Raw genomic sequence first — 12737 nt, forward strand, 5'->3', positions numbered from 1 at the left:
TCCTTTTTTCCTTTCTTTTGGTGGTATTTGATCACCTCTGCGGGTTTTTTTTTTTGCGCTATACACAAAAACAGAGCGACAATTTTTATAAAAAAATTTTTTTTACTACTAATGGTGGCGATCAGCGATTTTTTTCGTGACTGCGACATTATGGCGGACACTTCGGACGATTTTGACACATTTTTGGGACCATTGTCATTTTCACAGCAAAAAATGCATTTAAAATGCATTGTTTACTGTGGAAATGACAGTTGCAGTTTGGGAGTTAACCACAGGGGGCGCTGAAGGGGTTATGTGTCACCTAATGTGTGTTTACAACTGTAGGGGGGTGTGGCTGTAGGTGTGACGTCATCGATTGTGGATCCCTATAAAAGAGATCACACGATTGATGACACCGCCACAGTGAAGAACGGGGAAGCCGTGTTTACACACAGCTCTCCCCGTTCTTCAGCTCCGGGGACCGATCGCGGGACTCCAGCGGTGATCGGGTCCGCTGGTCCCGCAGCTTCGGACCGGGTCGGACCACGGCTGGGCTTAAAGATCAACGTACATATACGTTGATGTGCCCAGCCGTGCCATTCTGCCGACGTATATATGCAGGAGGCGGTCCTTAAGTGGTTAAGCTAGTGCATTGTTGGTTCACTTACCTTTTCTTTCGATTTCCCTATCTTAATGTTTATTTTTTTTGCCTGAATTTCTCACTTCCTGTTTCTCCTCAGTAAGCTTGCCCCCATCATCCGAGCTGTTCTGGCTGGGTGTTAGTCAGCGTGCTCGCCCCCCTCCTTGGGACTACATGCCTGCGGGGAGACGTTGTGAACCCCAGCCAGAGCAGCGCGGATGATGGGGGCAAGCTTACTGAGGAGAAACAGGAAGTGAGAAATTCAGACAAAGAAAAAAAAACATTTAGAATGGAAATCGAAAGAAAAGGTAAGTAAACCAACAATGCACTAGCTTAAAGGAAGTTATTTCGAAAATAAAAAAACAAACCTTTACAATCCCTTTAAACTTACTTAAAGTTGACTGAGAGTATGGATGTAGCTTAACTATAAAAAAAAATGTATCACACCCTTAATTTTACAAGCAAAGTTTAATAGTTTCAAATTATAGTATGCGGGGGAAGAATGTTGCCACAATAACCATAGGGCAAAGCATAGCTATACTATACACATTGGGATGTAGGGCTGTATATTCGCATTCGGTAGTCTGATGCCTCTTTGATAATGTTCTGGTCCACAGCTCTCATGGCTTTCCTGTTTGACTTGAAGGCCTTGGTGGATATGATGTCAATAGGGACTCTTTTGGCCTACACGTTGGTGTCTTCATGTGTCATTCTGCTGAGGTAATTTTAATGATGTTGTATTTGCATGTAGTATATGCGTAGTTTAGTAGTAAATATAATAATGTGGCTGAGAAGGGTAGGGAAGGTGAATAGTGTCTTTGAAAAATTAAGGCTGTGGTCATTTTGTAAGCCTATTATAGGCACGTATATCCTATATGCACCATACACCCCTAGGACGGCGGAAGAGCCACAAGGTAACGTGCCACCCAAAACAAACCATCAGCTCCTCCGGGGGTAGTGCTACATATACTGTATTTATTGGCGTATAACACTCACTTTTTTACCCTGAAAATAGAGGGTAAACTGTACCTGCGTGTTATACGCAGGGGGAAGTGGAAGTTTTTTTTCATGAAACTTCCCTCTTAAAGTTAGGGTGCGTGTTATACGCCTGTGCGTGTTATACGCCGATAAATACAGGACTATTTGCCTTGGAAATTAGCCTATACCCTTCATAACCATAATTACCTATTTTACTGCTGCATAATATTACTGCAAGATGACAAGAATGATTTGTGTTTCTGCTAGGTACCAGATACAGACAGAAACTACACAAGCAACTAATGGAAGTATAGAGTGCCATGATAATATCACAGATCCAAGGCCATCAGTTATTGGTTCAGCTCGCTCCTCGACACTGGTATCACGGAGTGTAATGGCAATAGGTAAATAGACTTTACTCTTCAATCACTAAGATATCAAATGTCTTAGCTAGGATTGGCCATATCCTGTATACCAGGAGTAATGGTTCACGGAGGTCCAATCAGTAAAACTTTCTTCCAGCCGAGGTCCGAATCACATGTTCTTCCAATCACTCAGATCCGTCACATCACAGCCCCCCTCTCCTCTTAAATCACAATCCTGTTCTTACATCAGTGTCCTCTGCCCCTTTACAGTAGTGTTCTGAACCCCCATTCACATCCCCACCCCCACAGTAGTGTCCTTTGGCCTTCTCGCATCACTCCCCCAGTAGTGTCCTCTGCCCCACTCAAATCCCCCTCCCCCTGTTAGTCATTTCTGCCCACTTCACATTACCCCCCACCAAACACAATAGTTTTCTCTGCTCCCTTCACATCACAACCCCACCCCCCCTATCCTTTCTCCTACTTCACATCATCCCCCCAGTAGTAAGCTCTGCCCCTTTAATCACCCACCCACTGGTGCTTTCTGCTCCCTTCACCCCACCCCCCATTCACCCCCACCCACACAGTAGTCTGCTCTGCCCCTTTACATCACTTCCCACAGCAGTCCTTTCTGCCCCTTAACATCAGTGTGTTCTGCCCCTTTACAGCACCTTCCCCCCAGTAGTCTTTCCTGCTCCCCTCACATCACCCTCCAATATTCAGTTTTATGCTCTGCCCCTTTACACCCCCCCCCCCCAGGAATCTTGTCTGCCCCCCACACACAGGGTAGTTTGCTTGCCCCTTTACACACATTCCCCACCCATTGTAGAGCTCTCTGAAAGTTCACAAGCATCCCCTGATCCTCCATCCTTCAGAGCCAATTCCTCTTTTCACCTTACTCCGCTACCTAACAGGCACACAGAGCAGAGATCAGGAGACAGGACAGATCATGAGAGAGAGGCACAGTAGCGCTGCATGGAGGGTGGGAGTGGGAGCTGCCGAAGTTAAAGAGATTGTAAAGGTTTGTTTAGATCCCTTGTCACTGGATTTGATCGACAGCAGTGGGAGCCAATCTATCCAATGAAGACCCAAGACAGCGGCTGGAGATGCTGGGCTTGTGCTTGCTGCTGGAATGATCGAGTTGAGGTAAGAAAAGGGGGGGGGGGTCGGAGGGCAGCTGCAGCACAGAAGGTTTTTCACCTTACAGGGGTTGTAAAGAGAATTTTTTTTTTAAAATAACAATGTGCAGCTCATTTTGCACAGAGTGGCCCCGATCCACGTCTTCTGGGGTCCCTCGGCGGCTGTCTCTGGTACTTCAAGCGAGCTTGCATTGTGGTAAGTTCTTGCGGGCGTGCTCCCGTGATACAGCCAGCAGCTGTAGCCGCTCACTGTATCACTCGGGCCAACCCTCGGCACACCGCGTCATTGGATGCGATTGACAGCAGCGTGAGCCAATGGCTGCACTGCTTTCAATTCATCCACTCTAAATCAATCAACGACCAGGCTGAGCAGCGAAGAGGACGTCTGGGGCGAGCGCAGCAGGTGAACGGGCTCAGGTTAGTAAAACGGGGGCTGGGGTCGTATTGTCAGATGTTTTTTCACCTTAATGCATAGGATGCATTAAGGTGAAAAAAACGAGTACCTTTAGTGTCCCTTTAATGCATAGAGAGAGAGAGAGAGAGAGAGAGAGACTTGTAAAGCGCAACACATGCGAACTGAATCGCCTCTGGGCGCTGTATCCATTTCATGGGTAAGGAACCCCTTGACCTCAGAAGAGATGGGTTTTAATCTTTCTCCTGAAGGCCAAGTGGTCCGACTCCAGTCGGATGGTGGTTGGTAGTGCATTCCACAGGCGAGGTCCCTGGACTGCAAATCTTCGATCTCCTTTGGACTTGTATCTGGCCTTGGGTATCTGGAGGAGGTTTTGATTGGTGGATCGCAGAATGCGATTGGGGTTATGGGCTTTTATTTTTTCACATAGATATTGGGGGGCGTTGCCTTGAATACACTTATGTATTAGGCAGAGTGCCTTGAAAGTGATTCTGTCTTTTACTGGCAACCAATGAAGGGATCTCAGTGAAGGTGAGATTGATTCCCATGTTTTTTTCCCAGTCACTAGTCGAGTGGCCGTATTTTGAACGACTTGCAGACGAGTGATTTGGTATTTGGGGAGTCCTAGATAGAGGGCATTTGCGTAGTCGAGTCTGGAATTGATGATTGTTCCCACCACGACTGCAATGTCCTCTTTCGGGATAAAGGGCGTGAGTCTGCGTAGTAGGCGCAGCAGATGGTGGGATCCGCTGACTACTGACCCTATTTGTGCATCCATTGTCATGTAGGTATCGAAAATGACTCAGAGACTTTTGACTTTGGTGCTAGGGGTGATAGTTTTACCCAAAATGGGTGGGGGAGTCCATGTTGACGCGGGGTGATTTTTCCGGTTAGCGTGAAACAGGAGAAGTTCTGTTTTCGAACCATTGAGTTTAAGATAACTGTTTGTCATCCAGTTATCTATTAGAGTGAGGCATTTCTCTAGTCCAAGAGAATGATCCTTTTTGTTGCAGATGCGGAAATACAGTTGTGTGTCGTCTGCATAGGAGTGGTAAAGTAACTTCTGGTTACTGATGATTTCAAAGAGAGGGCAAAGATAGATATTAAACAATAAGGGCGATAAGGGAGATCCCTGAGGGACTCCGCATGACACTGTACGTTTTTCAGAAGTGAAAGACCCCAGTTTCACTATTTGTGATCGGTTTTCCAAGAAGGAGGAGAACCAGGGTAAAACACCTTCAGCGACTCCGGCTACTTCAGCTAGCCTAGCCAGTAGTAGTCTGTGGTCTACAGTGTCAAAAGCCGCGCTTAGGTCCAGCAGTATCAGGAGACAAGATTCGCCTTTGTCTGCGGCCTCTAGAGCGTCATCCCATATTTTAAGCAGCGCCGTTTCTGTTCCGTGACCCGGACGGAAGCCTGATTGAAAGGGATCGAGTAATTTATGAGTGTCTAAATGCAGTTGCAGCTGTTGTACAACTACTTTCTCCATTACCTTGGAGAAGACATTTAGAGCGGTTATGGGCCTCCGGTTGTTTGGGTCTTTGGGGTCGAGGGTAGTTTTTTTTAGAATTGGTTTTATTGTACCTTGTTTTAGCAAGGTGGGCACCATGCCCTCCTTGAATGATTGGTTAATGAGCTGCGTGATAGCTGGTGCCAGTATATCGGCACTTTCTTTCAGCAGTTTAGTGGGGATGATATCATTGGGTGCTGTGCTATTATGCAGAGTCCCGATGATGTTTTTAGTGGCATCGATGGAAATGGGTTTTAGAGTGAACTTTGGTGGTTGCGACGGATTTATGTGGGTATTAGGTTTGTGATTTGGGGGGAAGTTGGTGACGGTTCCATTTTGCTGAATACTTTCACAGATTTTTTCAATTTTATTAATGAAATAATCCGATAATTCGTTGCAAAATTCTTGTGAATCAGAATTGGGGGCCTCTAAACAACCTGGATTCATAGTCTGAGTGACCAGCTTGAAGAGTTCTCGGGGGCGGTTAAGGGCATTTGCGATGATGTTGGAGAAATTATTTTTTTTGGCCGTGAAGATTTCTTTGTGATATTTCTTTGTTATTATCTTGTAAATGGTGTGGTTTTTATCTGAAGAGCACCTTTTCCACGCAGCTTCTGCTCTTCTACGCTCTTGCTTTAGCAACATCAGCTGGTCATTAAACCAGCTGGAGTTGTTTTTCCGGATGCAAGTTTTGCGTTTTGGTGCTACTAAGTCAGCTGACTGTAGTAGCGCCTTGTTGATGGTGTCAAGTGTTTCTGTGGCTGTTTGTTTTTGTTGTGTTGTTTTGAAGATTTCCGAGTGGAGCTTCTTCTGAGATCTAGTCCAGTGAGTTGTCACCGGTTTTGTCGTTTTTTTTGGGCTGGCATTTTTGGTGATTGTGAATTTGATGGCATGGTGATCGGTCCATGGTTGCGGCTTATTTCCCAGGACGTCAATTTCCAAATCTTGTTTGAAAATGAGATCGAGCGTATGGCCTGAGGCATGAGTGGGGCCTTGTATTAGTTGCTGCAGACCTAATCCTTCCAGATGGTCGATGCAGGCGTCGGCTACGGGGTCCAGCGAGGAGTTGGCCCAGAGGTTGAAATCCCCAAGCACCAAAAGGTGTTTGATGTTTAGGGTATATGTGGAGATGAATTCAGTCAATGACGTGAGAAGGTGCGTTTTTGGGCCTGGTGGTCTATAGCAAAGTAGCATATGGACCGTATCTTGGGGATTTGTTTGCAGCTGCAGAGTGAGGGTTTCCATGAATGGAAGCGAGTTTTGAAGGACTGGTTTGGTGATCGAGAGGTGAGTCTTGTGGATCACCGCCAGGCCCCCCCCTCCTCTTTGCCCCACTCTGTTTTGCATTTGAATGTGATAATTTGCTGGCACCAATTCTGCTAGAATGGTGTTGCAGTCGGCTGTCAGCCAGCTTTCTGTGATGAAGAGGCAGTCTAGATCGTGTTGAAGGATGAAATCATAGATTTCTTGTCGGTGTTTTACTGCCGATCTTGTGTTGACCAAAGCGCATATTATGCGCTTGGGCTGGGGTACCTGCGCGTAGTTTTTGACTGTTGATCGTCGATTGATTCTCAACAGTCGTTCATTCCTTAGAGCTTTTTTGGTGACAACTGGGAGTATAGGGGCAAATGGTTTTAGTTCCCGGATGGTTTCTGCAGAGTATTTTAGGTAACCCATGGTCGCAGAAAAAAACGCAGGGAAGTAATGTTGATTGGGGGGGTCTTATATGGTGATGGGTGGAAGACTGTCCAAGTGAGCCGTCACTCGTTGAGTCTTCTCTCCCCGATTGGTCCAGAGGAAGGCGAAAAACCCCAGGCGTGCTGTGCCAATCTGCAGTGATCGGGGAAAAAAATTCCTTCCTGACCCCTTAACGGCGATCGGTGCAACCCTGGATCAATTGGCTAGGGGGGTGTGGGGGGGGGGTGGTTTTAGTCCTGTTTTTTTGTGCTGTGTCTGCAGCAGCCGAGAGCTGGGAGGACCCTGCCTGGCTGCACTATCCCTGGGGAGAGCCGACTCGTTTTAGAGCGTCCTGCTCTCACTATCCCTGGGGTGAGCAGACTAAGATGAGAGCGTCTGCTGCACCGCTAAATCTATATATCAAGAGTTCCAACTTTATTAGCTGCAAGCTTGTTCTGGATCAGTGATTGGAAAAAATAATGATGACTCCTGTCTTACCTCCCGTTTCAAACTCCTGGTTTTTAACTCAGGCACTTTTGATCAAAGAATGCACTTCTGGTCAGAGAGTCCACATGTGAAGCCACCATCAACTGGGAGCCAGCTCCTCTGGGAGCTTGTACAGCCACTTTATACTCACCTGTGAAGACCTGTGAACAAACATAGATTAGAATTAAGGTTAAAAACCCAAGACTTTACAACGCATTTAACTTTGCATATTACCAAGCTGGTAATTGGTTGCTAGGACCGCTTTGTGTCCTATCAACCAATCACCTGCTAGGTTTTCTGCAAAGTTATCTAAGGCGGCTCCCAAGCTCAATGCAGCGCTATTGTGCCTCTCTCTTTCATGCTCTGTCCGGTCTCCCAATCTCTGCTCTGCAGAATTAGCTCCTAAATGGCACAACCGCAGGTCCGGATTGGATCAGTCCGCATATGGCCTGCGGTCGCCATTTTGTGATGTCTGCTGTATACTATAAAGAGAGAAGAGCACTTCCCGTTTCCTGTTAGTTTTTGTGTAAGATTTTTGAACCTATTTAAATTTACATCCTTGGGTAATATACTTACTGCACATCAGTAATAACCTTGCAAACAAAGAAAAAGAAGCCACTCGCCAACATAAAATCCTCATATGAAGATTCATTGGTATTTTTGAGTACAAAGGCTGCTCCACCTGCTTCTCTGAATGCGAATGCATTTCACTTTGTCAAGCTTAATCGCAGAGCAAGAATTCCAGGGTAGAAGGATTCTTATTACTATGAGATCACTTACATCTATACTTCATAAAAAGATTCATCCAAACTGCAAGTTCTTAGGACACATAAGTCCTGCTGCAAACCCATTGCTACACTTGCTTTACAACAAGCATTTCTTACAAATCCACAATAATGCATCATAAACACATCCCATTCAACAGTTATGTACAAATCACATTACATTACCTAATCTCATGTGCATACTTACTTATTTTTTTTACTAAACCTGTAGCTTCATATGGTAAAAACCTTTATCATGCTGATTATATGTCCTCTCATAATCCAGTGACACAAACCCCACACAATGGCATGAATTTATAAATTTGATAAAATACATTTAATTGGATTATGTTGAAATTATTATTGGGTCTTATAGTTTTTCTTATGCTTGGGGAAATTTTACAAGTGTTTATTCCACCATATTCATGTTCATATGGTATACAATCCCGAAGCTGTCATTTCACTATACCCTTTTGCTGAATTTACTGCAAAACGCTATGAAAATACTGCATGAACAGGCATTAAACTCAATTCACAGAAGAAAATAAATAATAATTGAGAAAACTTTCAATAAATAAAGAATGCATTAAAAAAAAAACAAAGCTTTTAGCTTACACGTTATTAAAAAAAATTCTGTAAATCAGTTACGAGAAAAAGAGCAGATTCATAGAAATAAATATTATCTACTTTCAGCGGTCCTAGTCTGTATAGCGAGTGTGTTATCTACAACATGTTCCCAATACATCCTGTCTGGTGTACTTTGGTGTGTTATTCCACTTGCCCTGGCACTCCTTGGCATTGTAGCAATCACCCTCTTTATTTGGAGGCAACCACAAAACCAGAGCCGAGCAGCATTCATGGTGAGTTTTACACATTTGTTATCATATCGTAGTATGGTCTTTTTTTTTGGGGGGGGGGGGGGGGGGGGGCTGGGTTAATTCAGTGTGCAGCTCAGCATAATTCCATTTTCTGCACTGCAGTGTGTTTCCATTTGGGCTACGCTACTTTGTACAGATGACAATTATTCACTTTTTGTTGGAAAATTTTAATCAATAAATAAAAAAAAGTTTAAATAATTCTTATACATTGGTGTTATTTGTAGGTTCCATGTCTGCCATTCCTACCTATTCTGAGCATCCTAGTTAACATCTATTTGATGGTTCAGCTGAGTGCAGACACATGGCTCCGTTATGCTGTCTGGATGGGGATTGGTAAGTTACCGTTCCAAAGGTTCTACTAGATACATTATGAAGAGACCATCAATAATACTAGAAAATAGGGGAAGATACACATGAACATCCAATGTTAGCTTTTATATAAAAAACAAAACCAAAAAACAGATTTATAGTCTTAACCAGGGCCACATTTAGCTCCCATACACACTATTACATTTACTGCAGATTTTTGTCTTCAGATTTACCAAAACCATGTAGTGCAAGGGCCTGCCTGATTTCATGCAAATTAAAAAAACTTTTAAAGTGGATGTAAACCGATTCATGAAATTTGAGCTGGGCACATATATCTGCAGTATTTTGTTATCTCTTTTCAATGAGCCAAGTCTTATAGCTCTCTTCTAAATGGGTTCCTCTGTTATCAGCCTGAGAACTCCTGACATACTTTTTAGACAAAAGCAGCCTGAATCTTTTGTCAAAGGAGGTTGCTGAAATAGAGTAGCAGAGAGCAGCTCCTATTACAAAACAGCTCTGATGCCGCGTACACACGATAATTTTTCGGGTTGTAAAAAAAAAGTTTTTCAGGCTCTAGGAAATAAGTTTTTTTTCAACTTCATCATTAAAACGGCGTTGCCTACACACGATCATGAAAAAAAAAAATGCTCTAGCAAAGCGCGGTGACGTACAACGGCACTATAAAAGGGGAAGTTCCATTCGGATGGCGCCACCCTTTGGGCAGCTTTAGCTGATTTCGTGAAAGTAAAAGACGATTCACGCTTTTCTGTCTGTTACAGCGTGATGAATGTGCTTACTCCATTACGAACAGTAGTTATACCAGAACGAGCGCTCCCGTCTCATAACTTGCTTCTGAGCATGCACAGGTTTTTCACATCCTTAAAGCCTACACACACGATCATTTTTTACAACCCAAAAAACAACATAGTTTAAAACGTTGTGAGAAAAAAAAAAAATAGCGCATGTTCGAAAAAATGTTTGCCCGTTTTTCAGAATCTGAAAAATCCTCTCATGCCCACACATGATCGTTTTAAAAAACAGTTTTTTACAACCCAAAAAATGATCATGTGTACACGGCATGAGAGTATCTGCCTATAAAGAGAGGGGGTGTGTGCGCCTTTCCTCCAATCAGCAATTTTAGCTATCTTGGCTGTATGCCCAGGCATTAACCAGGAAGAGAAAAATCTAACAAAATCTGAACTTTGTAAACAGCATATAAATGTGAACACAGCAGATATACATATAAAACCTATGTAGGGAGATTTGGTTAATCTGTGTATCATCTGAGGCTATTCACTTCACTGGGTGTATCGAGGGTGTACATCCACTTTAAGGTTTGACCTCATGTTACATGGTTTTGTTAGATCCGAAGACAAAAATAAGCAGAAAATCTAAGGCCTCGTACACACAATATGAAAATCAGATGAGAAAATTTGTAAGACGAGCTGTCTGCAGATTTTCGGATCATTAGTACAGTGCATTTGACAGACGATTTTACTTTTTCGTCAGACAAAAGCTGGATGAGCAGGCTAATAAAAAAAATTGCCTGATGTAAACTCAACATCTGATTTTCAGATGGTCAATACAGAAATCTGTCACCAAAAAGTACAAAACACGCTGCTCGGAATCGAGGAACGACTGGGAAGAGTTCGGTCTTGTAAACTACCGTTGGTAATCTAGAATTAACATTCGTGACGCGGCAATTGATGAAATGTCAAAATCTTCTTTAAATGGAATAATGAAGCTGCTTTGCTGGTGATAATGATGTAGTTATGCCAAATGTATTTTAAAAAAGTATTTATCACCTAAATTCTAACATGAAATTAGCAGAGGGGGGCGCTTGAGAAATGAATTTACCCTTTATACTCATATTACATCACTACGTTCGTGTTTGTCAAACAATTTGCATATGTTTAGTATGCTAGACAAATCTTTTACAAAGATCAGATGCTCGGCCTTCCAGAAATCAGACTGCGTGCATGAGGCTTAATAGTGTGTATGGGGGTCTATGCCCATCTGATCCAAGGGAAAACAAAATACTTCCAACACACCTTTGTTTTATTCTTTCCTACCAAACTCTCCCCAGCTCTCTGTTGACACTGCCTGTGTGTCAAGCTAGAATTCTGCCTTCACCACTTGAAAATACAATTTTTACTATTGAGAACTGTACTATTTTACCCTGCATGATCATGCAACACTGTATGCAAGAGCTTTCTTTTGGTGTTATTTGAGCACTTTTTTTTTATTAAAAGACAGGCACAGTTATTGTATACATTTTGTAACAAAGTAGATGGTTTCTGTTTTTTCAAAATTTTCTAACAAGTGTGTTGATTTTACTTAGATCTGGTTGCTTCTTTCTCCAGCCAGTCCAAGTTTACAAACAGTGATTTCTGTGCTGGGCAGTCATCAGCAGGTTCACAGCCATAATCATTGGCTGTGAGCCTACTGACAAATACAAATGAGGAGCGTGCCTGTAAACTTGATACGTCACAAGGGAATAAAGCCATCTGCCCACAGTAATGTTAAACAGCAAGTAGTTGATAATTGGAACTACTATATATAAAAACACATCCTATTTTCTTTACAACACCTAAATAATGCAGACTATGGCTGTTCATTTTTTTCTCTTGCAGGTTTCATTATCTATTTTGGCTATGGGATCCACCACAGTGCAGAAAGACTGAATACACCAGTTACTGTCCTGCAGACAATTGATGACACTGCAGAGAACATGGGATCCAAGACACAGTTCTTTGACGTTCAACTCAGTTGATAAACCATGACAGAATGTAGTGGAGCGTAATGCTGAATTTACAAGAACCAGTGGTTTTATTATTAACCACTTTTAGATTCTCCACCTAACTTAGTCCACCATTTACAATTACAAAAAGTTATGGATTATTTTTCCAAGGACTGAAAACTTTACAAATGAGTACAACTCAAAATTTATGAATGAATTTACCTCTATTTTGTGCTGTGCACAGGATATCAATTCATATTTGTTAAAGATAAACTTCTGTACATTTAAAACTGCAGGTGAAATACTTTGGAAAGTAATTCAATTCACGTACATGTATCTGATTCTGTTTGATAGTCATACACTCTACAGTACATAGCCAGGTGGACAAATTCTCTTTTCTTTGTTGCAGAAAAGCAATACTTCTCATCTCAAATGGAAACAAGCCCCCAATTGCTGAGCATAGTCTCATGTAGCTAGTATTACTAGGCCGAGCTTTACCTGTACCAGGTAATAACAGTGCATCAGAAGAGAATGTGGCCTCATAAGGAGGCTTTGCACCGCGTAGCACAGCTTCTGACACAAAAATTAAATCAGAGGACACCCACCCCAAAAGCACCAGGGTAGTTAATTGAAACTACAAGCCAACATCCGCAAAGGCCGTTTGTACTTTTTACTACAGAGTTGCACTTACCCATTTTACTAAATCAACCCCAATGCAGCAAAAATTAGAAATTGAAATCTTCCTACAAATGCAACACTCAAATGTAGCAAAACATACAGCTACAAAATGTGTCAATGAGCTTCCAAAAGTTAAACACCAAAAGTCCCATTGACAGTGACTATTTTGTAGCACTTAATTTTGC

At 42.8% G+C, this 12737-nt stretch overlaps 1 protein-coding gene across 4 annotated transcripts in view; it reads left to right on the forward strand.

Moving 5' to 3' along the window:
- LOC120932570 (cationic amino acid transporter 2-like) overlaps positions 1-12737 on the forward strand; it is a 77400-nt gene extending 64663 nt beyond the window's left edge. For all 4 annotated transcript variants that reach the window (XM_040345053.1, XM_040345054.1, XM_040345052.1 and 1 more), the window contains 5 exons: positions 1237-1339; positions 1865-2001; positions 8641-8807; positions 9050-9158; positions 11768-12737. In XM_040345053.1, the coding sequence (XP_040200987.1) occupies positions 1237-1339; positions 1865-2001; positions 8641-8807; positions 9050-9158; positions 11768-11907 (656 nt within the window). In that variant the 3' untranslated portion in view covers positions 11908-12737. The remainder of the gene's footprint in view (positions 1-1236; positions 1340-1864; positions 2002-8640; positions 8808-9049; positions 9159-11767) is intronic.

This window comes from Rana temporaria, chromosome 3, assembly GCF_905171775.1.
Source record: "Rana temporaria chromosome 3, aRanTem1.1, whole genome shotgun sequence".
Lineage (NCBI taxonomy): Eukaryota > Metazoa > Chordata > Amphibia > Anura > Ranidae > Rana > Rana temporaria.